Genomic DNA, 25,640 nt, shown 5'->3' with positions numbered 1-25,640 from the left:
GTAAAGTTTGTCAGTTCATTCTTTTGTGTTTTAAATATCATTGTAACCAACACAAGTGTCCCTTCATTCTTTAATTATTAACTTGAGTGCATTCTTTCTAAGGCACAACTCTGCAGGGGCTTTGTATTTCAGTGATCTCAATAATGGCTTATGAGGACTCTTTGTGATCTAACACTGGACCTTTTTTTTTTCATCACTGCTCCTCTACAATCCATATCCACACTACAAAGGACTTTTCAGAGGTTGAGAGTTTAGCTCAATGACACAAGTGACTGGCAACTCTGTGAAGGCCTGGCTTCATTCCCCAGAACAACAGGAAGCAAAGCAATAAAAGCTAACTTTGTAACTTTGTGCATGCTGCCTCTTTAATCCAAAACAGTTTCTTCCTTACTTTTACCATCACCTCTATCAGATTAACTGCTTTCTGTCTTCCATCAGGACTCATTATGTCTGTGTATGTAACCCTAGCATCTGACATGACTCTCAGATATTTTATAAATATAAACAAGAATTTGCTCGTGTGGGTTGAATGTACTCCTGGAGTCTCAAAAGGTTATTTGCTTCTTTCTCCTTTAATCCCTTCTGCTCCTGTAAACAACTCTATTGCCCCCTATAGAACCCAGAAGTTCTATAGAATGCAGCATGGGTAACAGTGCCCAACAATAATGTACAAAACCTTAAAGTAACACCTTATGCTTCCATGATGAGCTAACCCCTATCTACTTTTCCATTTTCATTTCTTTTACTGCTTGGTAAAAATCTTTCATACCATAACATTAAAGTCTATGTGGTTTACTACAGCCTCACCAACCTTCAGACCTTTCCTATCTACTTTAAAAAATATGTGTATGGACATTTTGCCTGCATGTATGTCTTTGTGAGGTATGTGAGTGCCTTTACAAGGGTTGCCATGGTCATGGTGTCTCTTCACAGCAATAGAACTCTAATTAAGACAGTCTGACTATGTATCCTGGAACTCCTGATATGGAACAAGCTAGTGTTAAATTCATAGTGATCCACCTGCCTCTTGGCTCCCTAGTGCTGAGATGAAATGTATGTTGTAACACAAATAAATATAAACCCAGAGACAGATATTGGGGTTCAAGCTGAAGATCAGAAAAGCAAAATAGCCAATCACTAGCTCTTACCTCTGTCTCAGACTAAAATGGGTGATCCTGTATCTACGAATCTTCAGAGGCAAATGATTTCCTGTCTGGAAACTAAATCTCACATGAGATCCTTTGCTTCTTCCTTTTATACCTCCCTAGTGCTGGGATTAAAGATGTGAGCTCTGTTACTCTTTTTTACTCTTTTTGGCTGATTCAATCTAGTGTAGCCCAGGGTGGCCCTGAACTCACAGAGATCCATCTGCTTGTCTCCTGAGTTCTGGAACTGAAGGTGTGTGCCACCAATGAATGCCTGGCCTCTACGGCTAGCTAGTATGGCTGCTGGAATTAAAGGTGTGTATCACTACTGCCTGGCTCCATGGCTGTGGCTAGCTTTGCATTTTCATCCCCAGTGGCTTTATTAGATCATAAACAATATATCACCACAATATGCACTACCACACACACAGCCAAAGAGCTGTGTGAGAGAGTACTCAGCTCAGTGTTTTGTATAATGTAATACCCTCACATTTAAGTTGATTCTTGGGGGGAAATTTTAGACATACTCTCTAGTGAGATAATGGTCAGAAGCAAACATTCATTGAGAGATGCAGGCCTAATAGTCTAATGCAAGGAAATATAAATGCATAGAATGCTATGAAAATAAAGGAATACTAGCAGGAAAAATATAGAAAGCATGTTTAAAAAGGAAGTAACAGTAATCAGGGGTAATAAAACATCATGAAATTTTAAAGAAAAGAGTTTCAGGAAATAAGGTATATCAAATATAGTATTTCATAATCCTCTGAGATCATCTTTCATTGACTTGTTTATTATTAACAGTAATTTTGAAACAAAGCTGAACCAAATTTATTACATACTTTTTGAAGCCTAACACAAAGCCCCCAAATATCTTTCCCTATTCTGACTTTTAATATAACACTTCTATTGCTTGGAGTAATACATACCTTGAACCACCACATCTGGCTTTGGCACAGTAGAAAACCTACGATTCAGGGGATCAATTTCTCCAGGAGCTAAAAATCCCTTTAGAAAATGTACAAAAACAAAATTAATAAGCCTCAAAAATAAAGGTAGGGCAATGGGGAGATGGCTCAGAAGTTAAGTGGAAAGGAGAAACAAGATCAATATAAAGAGGGAAGAATATGAAGTGATAAAAGCCACAGGGAAACATTTTATGTTTACTTAAACATACATATAGTGTGTGTGTGTGTGTGTGTGTGTGTGTGTGAGAGAGAGAGAGAGAGAGGGGGGGGGGCAGGAAGGAAGGACGGAAGGAAGGAAGGAAGGAAGGAAGGAAGGAAGGAAGGAAGGAAGGGAGGGGGGATCTATATGTAAGCTGTTGCCATCTCCCTTGGTTGTCTCACAGAACTTGAAAGTAAGACACAATAGTTGAAGACACCATATATTCAGACACAAAACTAGAAGGAAGTGAGCTGAAACTGACCTGAAAGCTTCCTACCTGATGATTAGATCTCTAAATTACCAAAAATGTTATGCAAGCTACCAAGAGAGAAAAGCAATCAATAGTCCTGAACAGCTGTGAAACCTATGAACCACAACAATGACCAGTATGGCAAGATATCCCCCAAGGGTCCAAGATAAGTGGTTCTTATCTCCTGGAGGCAAACAACAGATGTCTAATTGGACTTAAGGCCAACTCAATATAAAGGAACTCATACTGGAAACCTAGCCAATTGCCCTTAGCTGTTGAGGTCATGAAACTTAAACCTATTACTACCACTTTCCTGAGAGAGCACAATTCCTAACTGAATTCTAAATACCCATCCTTATACCCACAAGTACATATAGCTCTCACCCCTCATCCAAGAAGCTTCTTTTTGCAGCAGAAACTGATAAAGAACAACAAAAGTGGTTAAAATGCAGAGAACAAATGACTTTGTTCTCAACCCCTATCAACGCATGTACAATACCCTTATTCCTGAAGCTTGGGGAACATAATAGAAGAGGGAGTGGAAGGCTTTTAAGAGCCAGGGAACCAGAACATCTACTGTGATGTATTGCACTTTCTATATATGGCAGGGAAGCTTCACCCATGAAATTAAAAATATAGTCACCTAAACAAGATCAGCACAATGATACTATCAGTAGACATACCAACATGAATGGGGAAAATTTCAGAAGAACTAGGTGAAGAGCTACAGGCAATTAATGGATGCTGAGAAGGGGAGAATCCGTATTCTCCAGAAATGAGATCCTGATAGGTTATCCAAGCCTAAGTGGTCAGTTCTAAATAGATACACATACGAACAACATTAAATGAACTAGGCAGGTTGGGTGTGTGGAAGGGAGCAAGAGGTGAAGATAACATAAATACAATACTCATGCATCAAATTCTCAAAATATATTAAATTAAAATTTATAATAAACATTGCTTATTTGTCCCTGTGTTTGCTGTGCTTTTTGACTAGCAGAAATCTTTTTCCTTAGTTCCTATATATTGTGCAATAAGATGAACTCACCCATTTTCTTTAATAATACTGAATCCTTCCTGTTTTCATCCAATTTAATTTATTGTTGGATGAGAAAGCTGCTGGGCAAGGATTGCAAAGCATTATGCTCATTAGTTCTAGCTCCACGCTCACATCAATTAAGATAACAGCCAAGGCCACAGAAAACAAAACCAAGAATACAGCTGCAGAAAATAAATGGTCATAAACATGGAAAAATCTTGCTCAGAAGTGCCAGCTAAGTTCCAAACTAGGTTTTCCAGGAACCTGGGTCTATCAAATCAAAACAATCATGTTAGGTGTGATGGCACAAACCTGTAATCTCAGAACTCAGGAAACAAAGAAGGATCACTGCAAGCTCAAGGCCAGCTTGGTTTATGTGGAAAGTTCAAGGTCAAATACTGCTACATAGCAAGACCTTGTGTCTTAAAAAACAATAACCTATAGTGTGGGAAATACGTTTTTCAGGAAGTATTGGAAATTTTATAAAAAGAAATATCCTTCTATGTAGGCTCAAAATGCCCCCAGATAAACTGGGTACAAAACTGTGCTTCATTAAGAGCCATCTTAACAGAATTTGGTATAAAGAACATTTAGAGAGTTCCTTACCAAAAGTAAAAGAAGAAATCTTAGCTAACCAAACAGAAAGACCACACAGTTATTAGCAAGCACTAGTCAAAGTGCCCAAAACGATCAGCTAATTCAGTTAAGGAATGAAACCTTATATTGCTTAGCAAGGTTGGCATTGAAGCCATCACTAGTAATTACTAAGCATAACTATTCATTAGGCACCAGGCAAGGCACCCAGGGGAGTTTGGAAAGGGAAAGATCCACAACTTGATTCCTGAACAGCATCAAGTACAATGCCAAAATAGGGAACTGTGGACAGCAGGATGGACATAGTTGCCAGGGAGCAAGAGATTTTCATCAAGCACTGGCCATAACTCCCATGCTGAGGACATGGAGAAAAAGCTATAATTAAGTCAAAGTCAAAAGGAAGAAGACATTCTTTGAATTTAGTGAGTTCATTGCATCTAATCATTATGGTGACTAAAGAAAAAAAATAAGTTAAAAGGTGGGATAGCTTTCAAGTATCCCCTTACCTCTGCCATCAAGCTTCCTAAAATGTATAGAGACTGACCCCACATGTGAGGCAATTTTCCCATAGGGACTCGATCCACAGTGTGAGGATTTTGATACTCTTCATCAACCTAAATGAAGAGATAAAGAGGTCAAATGAGAGGCAATAATAGAAAGATTAAGACACTAGATGATAAAAGACACTCTAAATTATGATTCATAGTTTATAGGCAATGATTTGAAAAGCTAAGTAGGGCAGTGCTCAAGCTGTAGTGTGTGACCAAATCATCCAAGCATCTTATGAAAATGAAAACTGAATAAGTGTGTTGGGGTGGATAAAACCTATTCATAATTAATTCTCAGGTGACACTGCTGATGCTACTAGGAATTTATTCTCCAAATTCCCACCAGAAGGTAAAACTGTATTTCTGCCATGTCTAATTCTTCTTCACAGCTATAAGCAAAGACAACACCTGCCTCATTTTTCCAAGTCTGATCTACTCCAGCAATCCCAGGTTACTGGTTTCAGAGGACACCAAGTCCTGAGAGCTGTCGCAAGACATCAGTCTGGTCACACCTACTGATCTGTACATCAATTCAGAATTGTATTTGCTTTCATTCATATCTCATTGCGCAATAGTACCATAATTGTGACTACTTTAATTTATTTTTGAAGGAATAAAATCACATTTCTGTTGTCATAATCTGAAAACCAAACTTTTAGAATATTAATGTCACAAGATGGAAAGTCACAAAACTATCTGATTCAAATAACTATTGACTCAGTATCACAGAATATGGTTCCTCTCCTGTCAATGGTCCAGCACTATGCAACTCACCCTGTCAGGAGGAACACTGTATAGCTCTGGAAGAAGTGGGACTCCATTTTTGCCCTTGATGAGGACTGCATCAAGAGCCTCTCTATATTCTTGAACCTGCAGAAAAAAGGAAAGTTGAAAAGAAAAATTTAGAGACATTCTGTGGGAACATTACAGAAGGATTCAGCCAAAGAAAGCACTACTACAAAGGAGCTTCCTTAACAAAGTAAAAGGGAGAGGAAAGGAGGAATGGTACTATATCGACTTGACACAAACTAGAATCACCTGAGAGGAGGAAGCCTCAATTGAGAAAATACCTCCATAAGAACCAACCATAGGCAAGCCTGGAGAGCATTTTCTTAATTAATGGTTGATAGGGAAAAGCCCAGCCCACTGTGGCTAGAGCCAATAATCATGGGCTGGTAGTCCTGGGTTCTATAAGAAAGCCGGCTGAGCAAGCCATGAGGAACAAGCCAGTGAGCAGCACCCCTCCGTGGCCTCTGTGTCAGCTCCGGCCTCCAGGGTCCTGTCCTGCTTGAGTTCCTGCCTTGGCTTCCCTCAATGGACTGTGATTCAGGATGTGTAAGTTAAATCAACACTTTTCTCCCCAACTTGCCTTTTGGTCATGGTGTTTTGCTCAGCAGTAGAAACCCTAACTAAAGCAGGTACTTATTAAATGTTTGTTATAGGTCAAATAGCACACAACTTTTTGTATACTTTAAAGCATTTAATTTTAGTTTTCAGCCTAGTAGGTATGTGTAACTGAAGTCCTTTAACATTGGGATTAGGTTCAAAGAGGTTATGAACTAGTTCATAACACATAGTAATTCATAAACACACCTGGTTTAATATAGTTTAGTCTGACTCAGTCTGCCTCCAAGGGCCTAAGTGATACATGTTACCTTAAGTATACCTTCTTGACCTGGCTTGCCCTTTCTTTCTTTCTTTCTTTCTTTCTTTCTTTCTTTCTTTCTTTCTTTCTTTCTTTCTTTCTCATTTTAAGAGGCTATTAATTTGAGAGTGTGTTGAGGGTGAGATTTTAGAGAAGGAAGCTGGGAGGGTCTAGAGTGAGAAAAGGAAGAGAAAATGATGATATTCTATTTCAATTAAAATATCTTAAAATGATTTTTGTTTGTTTTTTTCAAAACAGGTTCTTACTATGTAGTGTCCTGGAACTGACTATGTTAACCAGGCTGGGCTTAAACTCACAGAGATCCATCTGCCTCCCAAGTGCTGGGATTAAAGGCATGTGCCACTATGACTGACAAAAATGTTTTATTTTTAAAAATCATATGTATGCATGTGTGTCTGTGTGTGGGTACATGATCTATGTGCTGGGACCCTTGGAAGTCAGACATCTCAGATCCCCTAAAGCTGGAGTTGTAACACCTGTAAGTGGTTGTGAGCCACATGGCAAGTGTGTAGATAAGCAAACTTGGGTCTTCCTGAAGAGCATTATATGCTCTTAATCATTGAGCCATCTCTCTAGCCCTTGGCTTGGCTTTTATTTATTTTTAAGTTTTATTTATTTGTGTGTGTGTGTGTGTGTGTGTGTGTGTGTGTGTGTGTGTGTGTGTGTGTGTGTGTGTGTGTGCATGCATGCATGCATGCATTGTGTCTGCAGAAGTGAGAAGAGGGCCTAGAACCCCCTGGAACTGGAGTTACAGATATTTGTGAGCTGCCATGTGCATACTGGGAACTGAGCCCGCATCCTCTGAATGAGCAACAAGTGCTGTTCCCACGGAACCACCTCTCTCTCTCACCTAAAGATACCTTTTTAACAACATTGACGGGATCCTGCTATGTAACCCAGACTGGACTCAAACTCGGGATCTGCCAGCCCTAGCCTCTGAGTTCTGGGATTACAAACATGTGTCATTATAGGAAAAATTCCTTTTAGTATATAAACTTGTGGGGTACAGTGATACTTCAACTCATGTATATAGTATATAATGATGAAGTTGTGGTAATTAATATTATAACATCCTTACTTGATAATCTTCTTTAATGAAAAAAGTCTCATCTACAGAGACACTGAAATGAAGGAAGTCAATGACACTCGTTTTGGTTTTGGTTTTTTGAGACAGGGTTTCTCTGTGTAGCCTTGGCTATCCTGGAACTCACTTTGTAGACCAAGCTGGCCTTGAACTTACAGAGAGCCACCTGCCTCTGCCTTTGAGTACTAGGATTAAAGAAAATACCCCACTGCCCAGTGAGTTTCCTAATTCTTTTTTGGGAGTGTGGGGGGGTGTTGAGACAGGGTTTCTCTGTATAGCCCTGGCTTTCCTAGAACTCTCTAGGTAGACCAGGCTGGCCTTGAACTCACAGAGATTCACCTGCCTCTGCCTCCTAAGTACTGGGATTAAAAGCATGTGCCATCATCTATGAGTCCCTAGGAGACAACTCTGTCTCTTCCCTAGTAGGAAGACTCCCCTTTGGGCAGTCAATACGGATACAGCCACTAACTGAAAGAGGAAGATACAACAAGAACACCTTGCTGAGAGCTCTTCTCCCAGCTCATTACCTGTTCTATGTTTCCACTGAAGACCCCATCAAGAATAAAGTATGTCCAGAACAATGGCCATTCACATTCAATGTTTTCAAATAGCTTCAGCTCAGCTGGTTCATAGTACAGACGATTGGGATCCTAGACAAAAATACAAGGAAGTCTGTTCTGTCACTCGGAGACTGGATGTATATCTTTAGTTTAGAGGTATTACAATAGGAGCTTTATTACAGACCATTTATTTCAAAGATAGCATCAGAGAAGGCAGTAAGCACATATTCATACTCCTCCCTCTTAGCAAGTGGGCTATGAAGAAACTTCCAATGACTAGTCTTGAGATAATAAGGAATCACCAGAGATATATGAAAATGTATGTCAGTTTTCTTGTTGCCATGATAAACTAATCTGACTGAAAGACCCCTGTCCCTTAGCCCTTTCTTTCTCAAGTTTGTCTCCTCTTCCTCCTGTCGGCGGCTTCCCCGATCCCCACCCCCGGTGGCCTTTCCCCGCCCGGCCCGAGAACAAGCACCGGGTGGGGCCGGCCCGAGAACAAGCACCGGGTGGGGCCGGCCCGAGAATGAGCACCAGGTGGGCCAGCCCGAGAACGAGCACCGGGTGGGCTGGCACGAGGGCGAGCACCAGGTGGGTCAGCACGAGAACAAACACCGAGTGAGCCGGCCTGGAGCTCTGCCCCTGAGCCCCCGCCCCGCCCGAAGAGAAACACTCCGTCCCAAGGTCTCCGCCCCCAAGGTCAGCCATCAGGAAAGGGGGGGAATTGAGTCTGCTGTACCAGACACCAGACCTTGAGAATATGCTGATCTGGAATGGCTCTGTGTCTCATTTGAACCATCCAATGGAAATGATTCTGTATTTCGCCTCATTTGAAAGACTCTGTGTTTCACCTCATTTGAATAACTCTGTACTTTGCCTCATTTGAATAACCCTGTATAGCGCCTCATATACATTGACCAATGGGAATAGCTCTGTATAATGCCTCATTAGAATTATCCAATAGAATCCTTGCTCCTAGCTTGCGCCTTTTTTCCTATATAAGGACCCCTTTTCCCTTGGCTCGGCGCGCTTAGCCACACAGAAGCTAAGTCGCCCCAGGTACCTGCGTCTCCAATAAAGCCTCTTGTTTTTTGCATCCAGTTCGTGGCCTCGCTGATTCCTGGGTGTGTGGGTCTCCCTCTACGAAAGTATCCCTTCGGGGTCTTTCAGACAAAATCAACTTAAGTGAAGCAAGAGTTTACTTTGGCTCACAGTTCAAGGGTACAATCCATCATGGAAGGAAAGACAAGGTGGCAGAAGCTTAAGCAGCTGATCACAACTGCTTCTACAGTCAGGAAGAAAGCAATAAATGCTGGGATGCAGCTAGCTTTTCCTTTTCATGCAGCCCAGGCCCCAAAACCAGGAAATACTGCCACCCACTTTTAGGGTAGACCTTCCTTCTTCAATTAACCTAATAATACCCTCACAGGCATGCCCAGAGGCTTGTCTTTTTAATCCTTTCAAGTTGACATCATCCATCAGTGTAGGATTGGTTTGCAATCAATCTGAGAGAGGTAACACTAGCTACAAATAGGCTTTGTGGGAAAGTGACCTGCACAAGAATGGAATCCTGGTAAGTCTTCAGAATGACAGACAAGAATCATGAGTGTGTAGTACTGTGGAAATCAAGATAGGGAAAAATTCAAGAAAATGAAGGAGTAAGTCAATGAAATGCTATACAGAAGTCAAGGAGAATTGGGAAAAGAGTGTAGGACTGTTATTTGATAAGCTTATGTGTCAGAGTGTAGTGCTGTGGAAATCAAAATAGGGAAAAATCCAAGAAAGGGGTAAAAGCCAAATTCCAGGCTGAAGAAAGTGAAAATGAGGAAGCAGAACATGGATTTTACACTTAATTTCAAAAGAGCATAGTGCCTCTCTTGTGTGTGGTGCTAGGATTTGAACTCAGGGACTTGAGCATGCTAGGCAAGCATTCATAATGGTTCTTGAAAAGCTCACCCAAGCCACTCAAGGAGAACTTTTGACTAGTAGAACCAACAGAACTTATATTTTCAAGAACAAGTTCTGTTTATAACTAACCAAATATAAACTACAAATCTTGGAAAGGGCTGCTACAGTTTAGGTTTGTGTCCTCAAGGCTTGATGTGCTGAAATTTCATCCATATTGTGAGGTATTAGGGGGTAGAAATGTAATCCAACTATAGTACTTAGAGGTAGAGCTAGCAGGACAGATCAGGATTTAATAAGGTCATTAGGGTAGAAATTGGATCTCTGGTTTTATCAAAAGGAAAGAGACCAGAAGAGATGGAGGCACACTAGTATTCTCTGTCTCTTGCCATGAGGTACCTTATACTACAGTTTGGTACTCTGTCAGCAAGAAGGCCATCACCAGATGTGGACCTCTTGATTTTGTACCTACAGAACTGTGAGCCCAAGTACACCCATTTTACAGCTCAGTCTGTGGTACTGTGTTACTGACAACAGAAAATGAACTGTGACAGGCAGTCAAAAAGATGTACTGATGGAAAGTGCCTTTCCTGTTGTATTGATTAAATATGGGAAGCAGGCATTTGGACATTATGCAAATATTGTTTGTATTTAAAACTTCTGTCCACGGATTTTACCATCCATCAGTAGTTCTTGCCCTAAACTAACCAACTGAAAGAAAAGATTGCCTTTCCTTTATTATATTTACTTTTTTGAAATTTTATTATTTATTTATAATAATAAATAAATGTCACCAATGTCAGAACTTGGCAGAAAGCTCAACAAATACAACAAATATCACTTATTCTTTTTAATGATTTGCAAAAACTCTACCAGTGAGGTAGCTGTTATCTCTGAATGAAGCTACAAAGAACAGGGACAATTCTTCCCTACTTGCCTGTGGTGAAAAGAAACCTACAACTTCCATAGGGGGTCTTCAAAGGCCTCACCCTCCCTGGGGAGGTAGGGTGTTAGTTGTGGGGGAAAGGAGGGGAAGGAGAGGGGCCTGGGATTGACACGTAAAATAATTTTCTTTCTAATTTAAATTAAAAAAATTTAAAAAGAAACACTTCCTTAAAAAAAAAGAAACCTACCTCTTTAGGAGTTTTATATCCATCTCGTAGAAAACGACAACAACCATAACGACCCTGGGGACACAGAGAAAAAGGCCTTGAAGCTTGAACATCTGTATGACTCTATAATTAAGTAGAAATACATCCTCAAACATCTCCATGTATCAATCTCTCACCACCACACAGTACTCAAAACTAGCGCAGCAGCAGCAGCAGCAGCAGCAGCAGCAGCAGCAGCAGCAGCAGCAGCAGCAATGTCCTTTCAATCAAGAAGTATGTTGTAGGTCCTTCCCCAAAGCAGCATGCCTAGCAGTATCTTCTTCATGACTGTCCACGTTAGGCCAAACCTGCAACAAGCTAAATACTAATCTGCACAGTCCTTTTCACAGTACACATGGCTACTAAGAGACCATAGCTTATTTTTTAAATGTTTTAAAAATTTTGAGAATATTTTAGATTTACAAAGGTTACAAACACTACAAGTCTCACTATACTCATCAAATCTGATCTCCTTATATTAACTTAAGTAATTACAGAACATCCATCAAAACTAAAAAATTAACTTTGATATACTAATATTAATTGAATTATAAAAACCTATTTAGATTTCACTGGATTTTTCATCTCTGTCCTTTTAAATTCTATTCCAGGATCCGGTTCAAATCCCACCCTATACAGGGCTCAGGTTATGGTTCAGTATTTTATTTATATAAAAAGCTTTGCTCACTATAAATTCATGGACCTTAAATCATTGCCAGATTCTTTGCAACCTTAGCATTCGGGCATACAACATATAGATTAAGAAGCTGGTGTTTATAATAGATGTGGACAAATGAGTAGACCTGAATATTTTCAGCTATCTAAATGAACAAAAGGGATAAAAATTAGAAACATTGAAGTTTATAACCTTGCTCTGCTCTAAAAAGTGCTATTTACTTTGATTTATGCCCTCATTGGTTCCCAGATACAAAACTACACTGTATTTGGTTGGCATCAGGGCAATATTTGCTGGTGGAGGAGAGAGAGCCCAAAGGAAACATAATTTCCTGTTTAGACTGTGGTTTGGCAGAGGACAGTTGTGGCAGAGACACTATGGCTATTTGGCAATTACTTACTCCTTACTAAAAGCTTCTCTTATTTTCTACTCTCTGCACATTATCCAGTTGTGGGTCTCTGTATTAATTACCATCTACTGCAAGAAGAAATCTGACATAACCATCTTTTTTAGGGGGAGGGGATGTCTGAGACAAGAGTCTCTCTGTGTAGCCTTGGCTGTCCAGGAACTCAATATATAAAACAGACTGGTGCTGAACTCACAGAGAATTGCCAGCCTCTGCCTCCCATGTACTGGGATTAAAGGTACATTCCATCATACCCAGCCACCCCCTGACTTTTTGAGCTCTTCACTTTCTAAAGATGCTTCGGATCTTTTGTATCTTCCCTAATGTGATCCTCAAATCAACCATTTATCAAGGATTCCTGATTGTTTTATTTTTATTAGAAAATTATTTTACATGTCAATTCCATTTCCCTCTCCCTCCCCTGGATCAGTCCTATGCTGGTTTCCCAGCTATCAGTCTGGGGACCAAGAGCTCTCCCTCATTCAGGTCAGCTGTTTCTGTGGTTTCACCAGCCTTGTATGGTATTTAAAAACCAAGATCTGGACAACCTCAACACACAGATTAGTATGCATCCCTATATTAAACTCTGTTTCTGTCTGTCTGTTACTGTATATCTCTCCTACTCTCTCTCTCTCTCTTCCTTCATCTTTCTCTTCCTCTCTCCCCCAACACATGCAGGCATGCAAGCACATAATCACACACTGACACATTCACAACAATAACTTCTACTTTCATCCAGCATAAAAGTTCATTTTAACTTTCCCCATGCCCTATTTGCAACATCTTTCTTCAAGAGTGAGAAAACCTAATGGGCAAATGTCGTATTTTTTGCTCAACCCCTTTGAGAAACAATTTTATTAACTAGAGCAGGGGTTTGCCAACTTCACACTACAGGGACAGAAAATGAATACTTCTGGTTTTTCAGACTATGTAGCCTCAAAACTACAGAGCTGCTATTTGAAAGGAACAGTAAATGGTATAGAAACATGGCTGGATTAATAAAACTTTATTTACAAGGGTAACTTCCCAGTCCACAGGATGTAGTTTTCTGACCCATAAACTAGGGTACAGTGTTTATATATGGTTAGTTTTATATTGGGTTTACGGTGTCCAGTCAGAACAGTTTTACAAGCTTCAGGTCATTTCTTCTTCACCCTCTTCAATATGGTTATTCATTTGTAATGCATTTAAGAGTCACTTTCTAGTCTGAATTTCACTTTTTTTTAAACCACATCATGGTTGATACTTTAAATTTACTTTTTGTAGTATACAATTTCATGAGAATTGTCAAACACAGTCCCTGTTTACCATGACAATTGTCCTGTCATGCTCAAAAATTTCCAAAACTATATGTTTATATATAGTTCAACTTCTTTTACTCACCAATTGTTTTCCTCCCTTTGGTTTTCCCCTTTTCAGAGTATCATATTAATGGAATCATACAGTATGCATAGCTTCTGTGATCTGGTCTTTCCTTTTAGCAAAATGTCCTTAAGAATCAGACCCTTTTCCTCCCACTGGATTGCCTTGTCTAGCCTTGATGCTTACTCTTATTGCATCTTTTTATGCCATGTTCAGTTGTTATCACTGTGGGGCCTGATCTTTCCTGAAGGGAAACAGATGGGCAGTGTGTCTGGGGGAGAGGGGAGGTAGAAGAGATAGAGAGGGAAGGCTGTAGTCAGGTTATATATTAGAGAAGAATGAAAAAAAGAAAAAAATCATTCATACTATCTCAGAGATTATTAGCTTATTCAATAGGGATATAATAAAATTTATTTATTTGTTTCTCAGTTGAAGGCTGTTTCCAGATTTTTGCAATTATGGCTGAAGTTGCTATAGACATTTGTGAGTTTTTGTCTGAGTGTGAACTTTCATTTTTTAGGGTAGATACTGAGGAGTAAGGATGTTTGTCATATCATACAATACATATTTGTTTAAATTTGTAAGAGTATGCCATCTGAAGCCAGGCAGCGGTGGCATGCGCCTTTAATCCTAGCACTTGGGAGGCAGAGGCAGGCAGATCTCTGTGAGTTCAAGGCATCTGGTCTACAAAGCTACACAGAGAAACCCTGTCTTGAAAAAAAAAACAAACAAAAAAGACAAAAAGTGTATTCCATCTGTTTTCCAAAGTGGATGCACCATTCCCAACAGTAATGGCTGCTTTTGAAAGTTTTGTAGAAAAACTACTTACAAGAGTATCACTTGGGAATAGGCAAGGTTCCTTGAAATTCCTGGCATATGTTATACTCAAAGGCCCTAAAATCACTAATCTTCCTTTAAAGTCCCAGCCCTAAAGAGAGGAGGCATATGTGGACATACCTGAAGCTTGGTGATGATCTCCTGTTTGGTGAGTTCCACCAAATGGCTGTCCTCTACAGCAAAGGCTGGGAAAGAGATCACTGAGAGCAGACTGGCATCAACTTCTTTGGATGTTGAAGCACGGGGCAGTAGTGAATTCAGGATTGACTAAGGAAAGGTAGCAAAATATGGTTTAATATTTAATGCCTTGGCTAAGAGGTGAAAATAAGAGCTTTGGTTCAAAAAGATTTATGTGGAACAAGAAACTTCCTGAAGAATATATTATTCTTAAGAATAACCCAAATTTTATTAAATAGTGAGAGCTTAAAAAAGTAGATTGTTTGGTATGGAATCCCTTTTCTTAATCCTGTTCTCAGTGCTTCCCATTCTGATTGGAAAGCAACTACTCACAGATAAAGAGTCTAACATCTGTGGGTTACACACAATCCTGTTGGTTCCTTAGCACCTAGGTAAGAATAAAGCTGAGGCTAGAAAGATGAATCTTTGGTTAAGAGCACTGGCTGTTCTTACAGAAGACTGGGCAGCTCACAACCATCCATAACTCCAACACCTTTTTTTTGAACCTATGGGCACCAGGCATAAATATGGTGCAGACATATACTCAGGCAAAATCCCATACATATAAAATAATAAAATTAAGACAATGTGTAGCTTCTGGGAAGAGTAGAGAAGGATCAACTATGCCTCTAAGATATTCTCAAATTAATTTTCTGCAAGTGTGTAAAATAATGGGCTTCTTTATATTTTCAGACATGTATATCATTGCATTTTGCTCATTTTCTCACCCCATACTTTTCTGGGCCCCCACATTATTCCTGCTACCCGCAAAAGGTCCCTTCTTCTTCCATGACATATTTTATCCACAGAAAATGTTTTAAAAATCAGAAGTTGAATTTATATTCATTAGGATACCACAGGATATAATCAAGTTTGAAGAAAAGCAGAAATTTCACATACCAGAGAAAAGAAACTTTCAATGCAAGCAACAATCATAAACAAAATTAAGGATGAACTTTTACCACAGTATCAGTCTAATGTCCAAATATCTAACCAGAAGACAAAGAGGGACAAGAGAATGTTTCAGAACCACTATCCAGAACACTTAAAACATATCATATCTTCTTTCCTTTTATGTTTACAAAAAGTGATTCTTGGAAAAAGAAACCAGAGGCACTTGATAAAATAGCAGTGGATAACTGGATAGGCTACGGTGGATTGATTTTATAATTTTAACTGAGACAAGAGGACCATTGTGGGGGTTTGAAGTTTCAGATGCCCAAGCCAGTCCCAGTGTCCTATTCTGCCTGCTGCATTTGGATCCAGATGTGGAACACTCAGCTCCTCTCCAGCACTGTGTCTGCCTGTGTGTCCCCCATGTTTCCCACCATGATGATAATTGAACTAAACCTCTGAAACTGTAAGCAAGCCCCACTTAAATGCTTTCCTTTATAAGAGTTGCTGTGGTCATGCTGTCTTTTCAGAACAATAGAACACCAATTAAGACAGAAGTTTGTACCAGGGAGCAGGGTATTTCTGTGACAGGCCTGACTGTGTGCTGCTTGTTGATGGAATGTAGACTTTGGGATTTTGGATTAGGAAAGTAGTTGAATACTTTAAGTTGGGCTTAATGTACCATACTAGTAGGAACACAAAAGACAGTGGTGCTGAGAGCAATGTAGATCATGAGGGCCTGGCTCAAGGTGGTTTCAGAGAAGAGGAATATTAGTAAGTACCTAGAGAGTGTTCTTATGATATTTCGGTGAAGAATGTGGCTGCTTTCTATCCTTGTCCAAAAGTCTGCCTGAGGCTAAACTGAAGAACTTTTGGATTAATGGTGTTGGCAGAGGAAATTTCCAAACAACCTAGCATAGACTCTTTTGCACGGTTATTAGTGGTCTCTCGTATGCACATATAATGAAAAGGGGCAAGCTAATTAAGGAAAAGTACAAAACGTATAGTTTAGGGTGAAAGGGAGGTACCAGGAAGTATAATGATGCTAAGTTCAGTGCTAAGGAAGATAAAAAGCTATAAAGGGAGACTGGAGAGATGGGTAGCGGTTAAGAACACTGGCTGTTCTTCCAGAGGTCCTGAGTTCAACTCTCAGCAAACACATGGTGGCTCACAACCATCCATAATGACATCTGGAACCCTCTTCTAGCCTGCAGGTGTACATGCAGGCAGAATAACATACATTATTTTAAACAAACAAAATAAATAAATAAAGTTTTTTGAAAAGCTAAAATAAAGTCTGATACTAAATAGAATAAAGGGAGTGGTGACCGCAGGGGAAGACCCTACCCAGCTAAGCTTCCAGGTTGTAAAAGGGAATTAAAGAAAATTTTAAGCAGTGGAGGAAACCACAGAAAACAGAAAGCTGATGCAGATGTAATTGAATGAGGTGTTCCAGCCCCAGCAAGCAGCAGAAATAGGCAGTTTCAGCTACATGGTTCTGGCTTAAGAGCCAAGGACACAAAAAAGGGGTTGTGGAATCTTTCTCCATGGCTAAGAAAAGCCACTGAGGCCAGACACGTGTCAGGGGTGTCCCTGAATGGAGGCCCAGAGAGGCCATTGCATGAAGCTGTGAAAGTGAAGCCTTGATTACCTTGGAGACCCTAAGATGTTGGAGATGCCAGAGCCATGGATACCTGCTAAGGAGAATTGTTAACAGGGAGTGGAACCAGCTCAAGAGAGAGAAGTGTGTTGCAGTCAACAAAGCTCATAGTATCTGAAGATCTGAAGAGCATTTTGACACCAGACATTGAGTTGCAGAGTTTGGAGTTTATCCAGCTGCTTTTTGGTCTTGCTTTGGTCCATTATTTCCTCACTATGCTCCATTCCCTCCATTTTGGAATGGTAATGTATATTCTGTGCCATTGTATGTTGGAGGCATGTGATCTGCTTTTTTGTTTTGATTTTACAATTAAGAGATTGCCATGAGTCTCAGAAGGGATTTTAGACTTTGGACTTTCAAACAGTGTTGTGACTATTATAGACTATTGAGATTTTTGAAGTTGGACTGAATGCATTTTTGCATTACCTTATGGCTACAAGCCTATGGGGACCAGGGAGTGGAATGTGGTGGTTTGACTAGGAATGGCTCACATAAGCTTATATTTTTGAAAGCCTGGTCAGCAGGGAGTTGTACTACTCAAAAGAATTAAGAGGTGCGGCCCTGTTGGGGTAAGTGTCACTAGGGTAGGTTTTTGGGGTTTCAGAAGGCTAAGCCAGTCCCTGTTTTTCTCTCTCCCTGTTGCCTGCAGATCCAGAAGTAAAACTCTCAGCTCCTTTTCCAGCACCATGTCTGCCTGTGTGCTGCCATGCTTCCCACCATGCTAATAATGGACTAAACTTCTGAAACTGTAAGCCAGCCCCAATTAAATGCTTTTTTAAATAAGAGTTGCTGTATTCATGGTGTTTCTTCACAGCAATAGCACATTGACTAAGACAAGCATGCTCTCTATCTTATAGCTTATGCTAGTATCAGGTTGATCTTAGTATCAAATGGTTGATAAAGACATTTCTGATCCTGTGGTAATAATCACATGATGGACTGCTCTCTTTAAGGGTAAGCCTGTTAACGTTAAGCTCTCTTTAAGGTTAAGTCTGACTCTGGGCAAGAATAAAATTTGCTATAACATGGTCCATTATTTCCTTACCTGGCAGTGTTGTACTTCATCAGCCAGGACATGAATAACTGATTGCGGCCCACCTTTCACACCAAACAAATCTAATTCATCTAGTGCTTCCAAGGCTGCCTGTAAGAAACAATGGAAGAAAGGACAGCTTCAGTGGCAGAACACACATTTAGTATATGCAAGGCCCGGGGTTCAATCCCCATAACTGAAAACAAAGAAAAGAAAATCAAGAATGATATATATTCTATTTTTCCTAGTATCTTATTAATGTTACACTGTGTTGCTTTTGAATATATTTAATGGAAAGAAAATAAAATAACATCCTTTATTCCTAGGAGCTTATGATTTTTACTTTGTTCCCATACCATCCAAGGGAAAATTAAAATTGAGTTCAGATCACTATCCAATCAAGCAGCATACTTTAAAAACTCAATTTGGACATGGCTTATCAATTTTAGGAAATCATTCCTTTGACAGGGAAGCTCCAACTAGCACATAGGAAACGCTAAACTGCATACACCTTTAATCTATCACCTAGGAGGCAAAGGCAGGTGGATCTCTGTGAGTTCTAGGCCAGCCTGGTCTACAGAGGGAGTTCCAGGACAGCCAATACACAGAGAGAAACCCTATCTTGAAAAACAAACAAATAAAAAACCCCAAACTCCAAAAAGCTAAACATGGACATAGTCAGACCCTGTCTTAAAAAACAGAGAAAGTAGGGGAAAAATGAGTACATGTTAAAAAACTGTGTGGCTGCAAGATAATCCAGGAACTATTGGGCACTCACTCATAGCTGAGTTTCCATAGAGAGTCAAATGCCCTATTAAAGATACTATATTCAACTTTTAAACAAATGTTATTAGTTGGCAGTGCAGAGGAATTTTCATTTATTAAAAAATACACAATGTGTGATCCCACAGAGTGACAGATCTGCAAAATTATTCCTCATTTCTACCTAAATGTTTGAACCCCCTTAATCATTTCTTTCCCTTCTCTTTATCCCAGTCACCATCACTAGATTTTATTTTGGGAGGTTGATTTTCTAAAGTTTAAATAAAAGTAAAATCAAGCTTTTAAAAAAATTACCAAGTGTGAGGGCATGTGCCTGTCTGCATCAGGAGGACTGGAAATTTGAAGGTATCCTGAGCTATATTGTGAGATCCTGTCTCAAGAGAATTTTTAGACATTATTATTTTTTGCTTTTCTACATGTGTTTTCTGATCACAAAAGTAAAAATACTTTAATTTTAAAAGAATGTTTATTTATTTTGTGTGCACTGGGGAGGGGCATGCTCACAGAAGACAGAAGACACCAATAAGAGCCAATTCCTTATTCTACTACCATGTGGGTTCTGGGACTTGAATTTAGGTCATCAGGCTTGGTGGCAAGCACCTCTACCTGCTAAGCCAACAACTCATCAACCTGTTAATATTTCCTTTAATCTATATGAGCATTTATGTGTTTATGATATGTATGTGTGAGTTCAGGTTTGTGCGTGTCACAGTGCATATGTGAAGGACAGAAGACAACTTGTAGTATGGATTTTCTTTACCTTTACATGAGTTCTGGTATCAAAGCCAGGTGACTAAGGTTGCATGGCAAGCACTTTTACCCATGGAGCTATCTTATCCTCCCACTGTTAATATTATTGATGTATTCTATTAGTTTTTCACCTTTGGTAACATGCTTTGTAAATGTTTTTTTGCTGTAAAAATTAATTTTTTGAGACATAGTCTCATGTAGCCAAGGCTGGCCTCAGATACACATAAGCCCAGGCTGACCATGAACTCTGGTCCTCTTGCTTTTGCATTCTAAGTGGCAGAATTATTAGCATGCACTATTGCTTTTAGCTGTATTTTACTTTTTATAATTAATATAGAATATAAGTTTTTTCTTGTTATAAAAACTCTATTTTGGCATAATCTCTCATATGCCTGTAATAAAATATATTTAGCCATTTACCAACTGTTGCAAATCTAGGCTATCTTCCATTTTGTTATTGTAGGAATAACACTTGCCAAATTGCAATTGTTTTGAGGTCATGGATGGTGTGTCTAACACTACCTAGCACACAGAATGGCATATAGCAGGCTCACTGTTAAGCTAACAAATATTTTATTTGTTTTCATTTTGAAATATTTAAGCATTAATTTCTTGAAGTAGAACCAGTAGATCAAAGGGTGTGGACAGCTTTTGAGATACAATGCTAAATTGCTTTTTATGTATATTATACCACTATAACTTGTCACTAGCAGTATATGACAATATTCTTCTTAATATAAAATATTTTAATTTTTCTACTTTGATTTTATGCTTTTTCATTCACTTGCTTTAAACTGCCAATAAGGTTAGTTATTACTGATTATCTGTATTTCCTCAATTATGAGGTCAACCTGATGTCTTGGGAGCACGAAGTAGCTGTGGGTGGCTTCCCTGGAAAACTAACATCTAAACTCAGAGACCTAAATGACAAGTAGAAGTTGAACAAGCACATAACACTTGTTAACAAAAAAGGAAAAAACAGCAAATTTAAAGTAGATTAAGCTAGCAGGCAGCACTTTAATGAAGTGATCAAAGACAGAAGCAATGGTAATGTGACAAATTTATACCATGCATTTCCTGATGACAGATGAAGGATACAGCAGTGCCATTGTGATGGTCTCCCTAAAAACACATAATGTGAATCATGAAGAAATACCACACAGAATAAAAGTACTAGTCTGGAGTACATAGAATAACCAGTCTAGAGTTGGGTAGCAAAAAGTGAAGGTTTGGGAAATACAGAGTGCATTTGCACCTATGTAATTGTTGGAAGGCAAAGGCAGGATTAGTTCAAGATTACCACCAGCAGTATACTGAATTCAAGGCCTGGTCTAAGAGATACTACCACAAACAAAAAAAAAGTAAAGTGAGTACTATAGTCACAGCTACACTAGTAGTAGAGTATATAGGCAAAAGACTCCAGCCCTAAGACCAAACCAAACCGATCTACCAAACAAAAACTAGTCTTTATTTTAAAAAAATGCCAGTGTCATCAAAGTCAAGAGTATAAAGTATTGTTCTAGACTGGCTGAGCTAAAAGAGATGTTATAACAAAATGTAACTTATTATCCTGGTCTGGATACTGTGTCGCAAGGATTTTTATTTTATCATAAATGACATTATTGGGATAATTTTTTTAAATAAAACAAATATGCTCTTATTTGGAGTTTGCTGTTTCACAATGTTTGCATTAAATATCTCTTTATGTAATTGTATCTGTTTGTCTTGTATTTATAATATATTTTGTTTTTTATTAATTGAAACTTCATTCCAGACTACATTTTCTCATTACAGGCTGTGTCAAAAGTCTATCGTGACCCATTTGTTCTCTTTATTCCATATAATATTTTTTGCTTTGCATTGTATTTCATTTCTTTATGTTTTTTAGACTTTACCTAACTTACTTTTAAACTTTCAGTATCATTATGATATAAAAAGTATATACTGTATTTACTTCTTTCTTTTTAAAAAACAATCTGCATCTTTCCTAAACATATAGTAGGAGTGATTGAGCCATGCACACTTACCATAATAATGTTTGAGTTTACTCTGTTTATAAATTCTTACTATTTATAAATTCTTACTCTTTCTAGAGAAAATAAGAGCTAGTAGTAGAATGAAACGACATAGTCAAGTGGAAAGGGAGAGTAAAGGGGATGGATGACTCAGAGATTGCCATCTGATACCAAGCTTGATGGACTGCACTACATCAGGGAGAAAAAGCTTCTCTTAATTTATGCAATGGCAAAGATGGTGAATATAGTTTTAAATTTGTTGTCTTTGTAGGATACATAAACAGAGACATGCCACAAAAGCCATATGATATAAAATCTGGAACTTACTACATTTTTAATATTATATATCCATAGTTTCGTGGAGGAATTTGAATTCTGTCTGTGGTTTAAAAAACAATTTGAGGGGTCCACATGTACACTAAAGTTGCATCTGTGACAAAGGTAAACCAGACTCCATTAACCAGACTTGGTAAAAATAAGAAAGAAAATGTACCTTGGCCATTCCAACTGAACTCGCATTCAATTCTGAGATGCCTTGGTTGGTCTTGTCTCCACGTTCCCATATCCCAAAGTCCTGACATAAAATAATCAAGATATAACTAGAAAATCATAATCACTAAACATTCACTAGATATGTAATCCTTAAATAAGAAATAGCAATAGTAGCAAATTTTCTACACACACACACACACACATGCGCACACACAACTCCGTAGTGACATTAAGGAGCTGACAATGACTTAAATTGGGGCCTCTAAGAAGTTGGGAGTCTCTTCAACACTTAATCAAGAAGTCTAAGAAACAGAGTTTAGTCCATCTAGAAACACTTCTCAAGTTTTCCCCAAAGCAGATTCCCATAAACTCTAGCACATGGAGGCTAAACAGTAGCTGGTATTTTATGTCAAATACTCATTCTAATTTTATTCTCTTGGTACTGAAAGTGTACAATACATGCATTATCTCCCTTAATCCTTACATTTCACAGATGATGAAACTGAGTTACAAAAAAGACAGTAACTCACCCAAGGTCATATAGTTGATAAGGGACAAAACCAAAAATAGATTCTAAGGAATTTCACTCCAGAACCTACTCTTAGCAGTAACTGTACACATCCCCTTGGTAATAGAAAAATATTTAAAATTACTTTTCAGACCTTTTTATTTTTGAAATAACTTCAGAATTACACAAAAATTACAAAAATAGTACAGTGAGTACCCTAACACCTTTCACTTAGTTTTGCCTAATGTTAACATTGGACATAACCACAGTACAATTGTTAAAGTTAAGAACTCAACTCAGTTAACTAATTGAGTTAACTATGGACTTCATATGCCTATACTTTCCCAAAACTGGGATTACAAGCACATAGAACCATGCCTGACTACCAGTAGCCTTTTATACTTTCCAAGACTCTTTGTCATTCCTACCGTGACTCCTTAGTGATTTCCAATCAATAATGGTTTCTCAAATCTTGTCCCTTGTGACCTTGACACTAACTTAAAAACTAGCCAAATAAAATTCATAGTTTGGTTAGTACTGGCTTTTTCCATTTTACTTTCTCCTTTTTAAAGAATACATACTTTGAGAGACATTTCAACACCATATAACTATCACCAGATGGGACTACTCATGGTTGCAGTACTGAGATGGTACCTTGTCTCAGAAAAACAAGTTAAAGATCATGCAAATAGCCTGTTTCTTCTTAAATGGCCACCCACTGCTTCAGCATTCCTCCTAATTGCTTACAGAAATAACTGCTGTGCTGTTTTAGTCATAACTTTCATCTATTTTCCTTATTACTTCTATGGTCATTAATTGTAATCCTTCTCCAAAGAAGACAGTTCACTATCCCTTGCTTTTTGCTCCTTTTCAATTGTTTTCATTTGTTTATTGATGTGTATGTGCATGTGTGTATGCTCATTCCTTCTATTTCACATATGTGGCACTCATAGGACAACTCTCTAGAATTAGTTTTCTCCTACCTTTACACGTGTTCTGGGATTGAATACAAGTTGTCAGGCAAGCACTTTGTCATCTTGTCAGCCCTTTATTCAGTTATTAATATTAGTATATCTTTATGGATATTTAGGATTTTGCTGGTTTATAATGGAATACTGTCACTGTTTTGTTGCTTACACTGTTAATTGTTCAGGTAGGCTCCTGTGCCTTTTTTATATTTGTCTTATGCACTTTTGACATTCCCTGTTCCTCACTGAGCACTTCTGCAGTGTTTGGCACTACAAGATGCCTCAATCTCATCATTAAAAATGTATTCCGCTGAGTGTAGTGGAGCACACTCTTAATCCTAAAACTCAGAGGCAAGCAGACCTCCAAGTCGGAGGCCAATCTGGCTTACAGAGTGAGTTCCAGAATAGCCAGTGCTACAAAGAGAAACACTGTTTTAAAACAGAAAAGAAAACGATTCAATAAATCAAGTCAGAAAATGTGCCAAGTTTAGAGAAAGAGTTGGCCATGTAGATGCAGGAGACATTTAGAATGCCAAACAGACAAGACCAGAAAAAACCTTCTACATTATATTATAGTTAAAATATTAAGTATACAGAACAAAGAACGAATAGTGAGAGCTACAAGAGTAAGGTGCCAAGTTACATATAAAGACAAACCCATTAGAATACTAGATTTCACAACAGAAATTATAAAAGCCATAATGGCATGGAATGATATACTTCAAGTTCTAAAAGATAATAATCACCAATCTGGATTACTATATACAGCACAAGCTAACCTTACAGAATAGAGAAAAACTTTCCAGGAGAAACACAAAGTAATTTACAACCACTAAAACAGCATTACAGAAGTCTGAAGGAATTCCATACACTGAAGAAAAACATAAGTACAGTCATGAAGTCACAAGAAAGACTATATACTAGAACAGTGAATAAGTAAATGGGAGGAAAATATAAAAATGACAAGAATTAATATACACCTTTCAATAACTCTTAATGCTACATGGTTTATGGCTATATGAATGTTTGCATTAAATAATCAAACGTCCCAAATAAGTAAGCTAATAATGGAATCTCAAAATCTTAAATAAGAAAGTAACAAAATTCAATAGATTTAATAAGGAAATAATAAAAATCATGGAAGAAAATAATAAAGATCAGAGAATAAATAAAATCAAACAAAAAGAACATTACAATCAATGGAATTCTATTTAAAAACTAAACACTGCCTCTCTATTGCTTGTATATAGGAAGGCTACTGAATTTTTTTAGTTAATCTTGTATCCAGTCATTTTGCTGAAGGTCTTTATCAGCTGGCTGTGGGAGTTCACTGGTAGAATTTTTGGGATTTCTTATGTATACTATAATATCATCCGCAAATAGTGATACTTTGACTTCTTCCATTCCAATATGTATCCCTTTGAAACTCCCTGGAATCAGGGTAACCCTAGCAAAGACTCCTAGTAATGGGGGATATGGGGCCTGAACTGGCGATCTTCTGTAACCAGGCAAGGCTTACTGTGGTGGGACTGGGACATCAACCCAGTCACAAAACCTTGACCTACAATTTATCCTGCCTGCAAGATATGATGGCGTAATGGCCATGCAGAACTTGTAGGAGTGGCCAACCAATGACTGGTGTAACTTGTGCCCATTGCCATGAGAGTGAGCCCATGCATGACACTTCCTGGATGGCCAGAATTTGGAAGCTCGATGGCTCAGAAACCTAGGGTAGAAACAAACACAACTGACAAAGTTGCTAATGACATTCTGCAATACACATAAGGATCAGTGCCTAGTCCAATTGTCATCAAAATGGCTTCCTCCAGCAGTTGATAGGAGCAGTTACAGAGACCCACAGCCAAACATTAGGTGGAGCTGAGACCTCAGTAGAAAAGGGGGAGGACAGAGCCAGAGTGTGGACTATTCCTTTACACTGTGTAAATACATGTTGCTGTGATTGGTTTAAT

At 38.6% G+C, this 25,640-nt stretch overlaps 1 protein-coding gene across 7 annotated transcripts in view; it reads right to left on the bottom strand.

The window, feature by feature from the left end:
• Phka1 (phosphorylase kinase regulatory subunit alpha 1) overlaps positions 1-25,640 on the bottom strand; it is a 110,958-nt gene that overhangs the window by 69,436 nt on the left and 15,882 nt on the right. For 6 of the 7 annotated variants that reach the window (XM_027431805.2, XM_027431808.2, XM_027431807.2 and 3 more), the window contains 8 exons: positions 22,196-22,276; positions 18,167-18,265; positions 14,511-14,657; positions 11,092-11,145; positions 8,021-8,143; positions 5,518-5,613; positions 4,702-4,809; positions 2,075-2,153 (listed from right to left, as the gene is read on the bottom strand). In XM_027431805.2, the coding sequence (XP_027287606.1) occupies positions 2,075-2,153; positions 4,702-4,809; positions 5,518-5,613; positions 8,021-8,143; positions 11,092-11,145; positions 14,511-14,657; positions 18,167-18,265; positions 22,196-22,276 (787 nt within the window). The remainder of the gene's footprint in view (positions 1-2,074; positions 2,154-4,701; positions 4,810-5,517; positions 5,614-8,020; positions 8,144-11,091; positions 11,146-14,510; positions 14,658-18,166; positions 18,266-22,195; positions 22,277-25,640) is intronic. The other variant, XM_027431810.2, reaches the window with a different exon arrangement.

This window comes from Cricetulus griseus, chromosome X (genome assembly GCF_003668045.3).
Source record: "Cricetulus griseus strain 17A/GY chromosome X, alternate assembly CriGri-PICRH-1.0, whole genome shotgun sequence".
Classification (NCBI taxonomy): Eukaryota; Metazoa; Chordata; class Mammalia; order Rodentia; family Cricetidae; genus Cricetulus; species Cricetulus griseus.
This window is presented reverse-complemented; position numbering and strand designations above follow the sequence as displayed.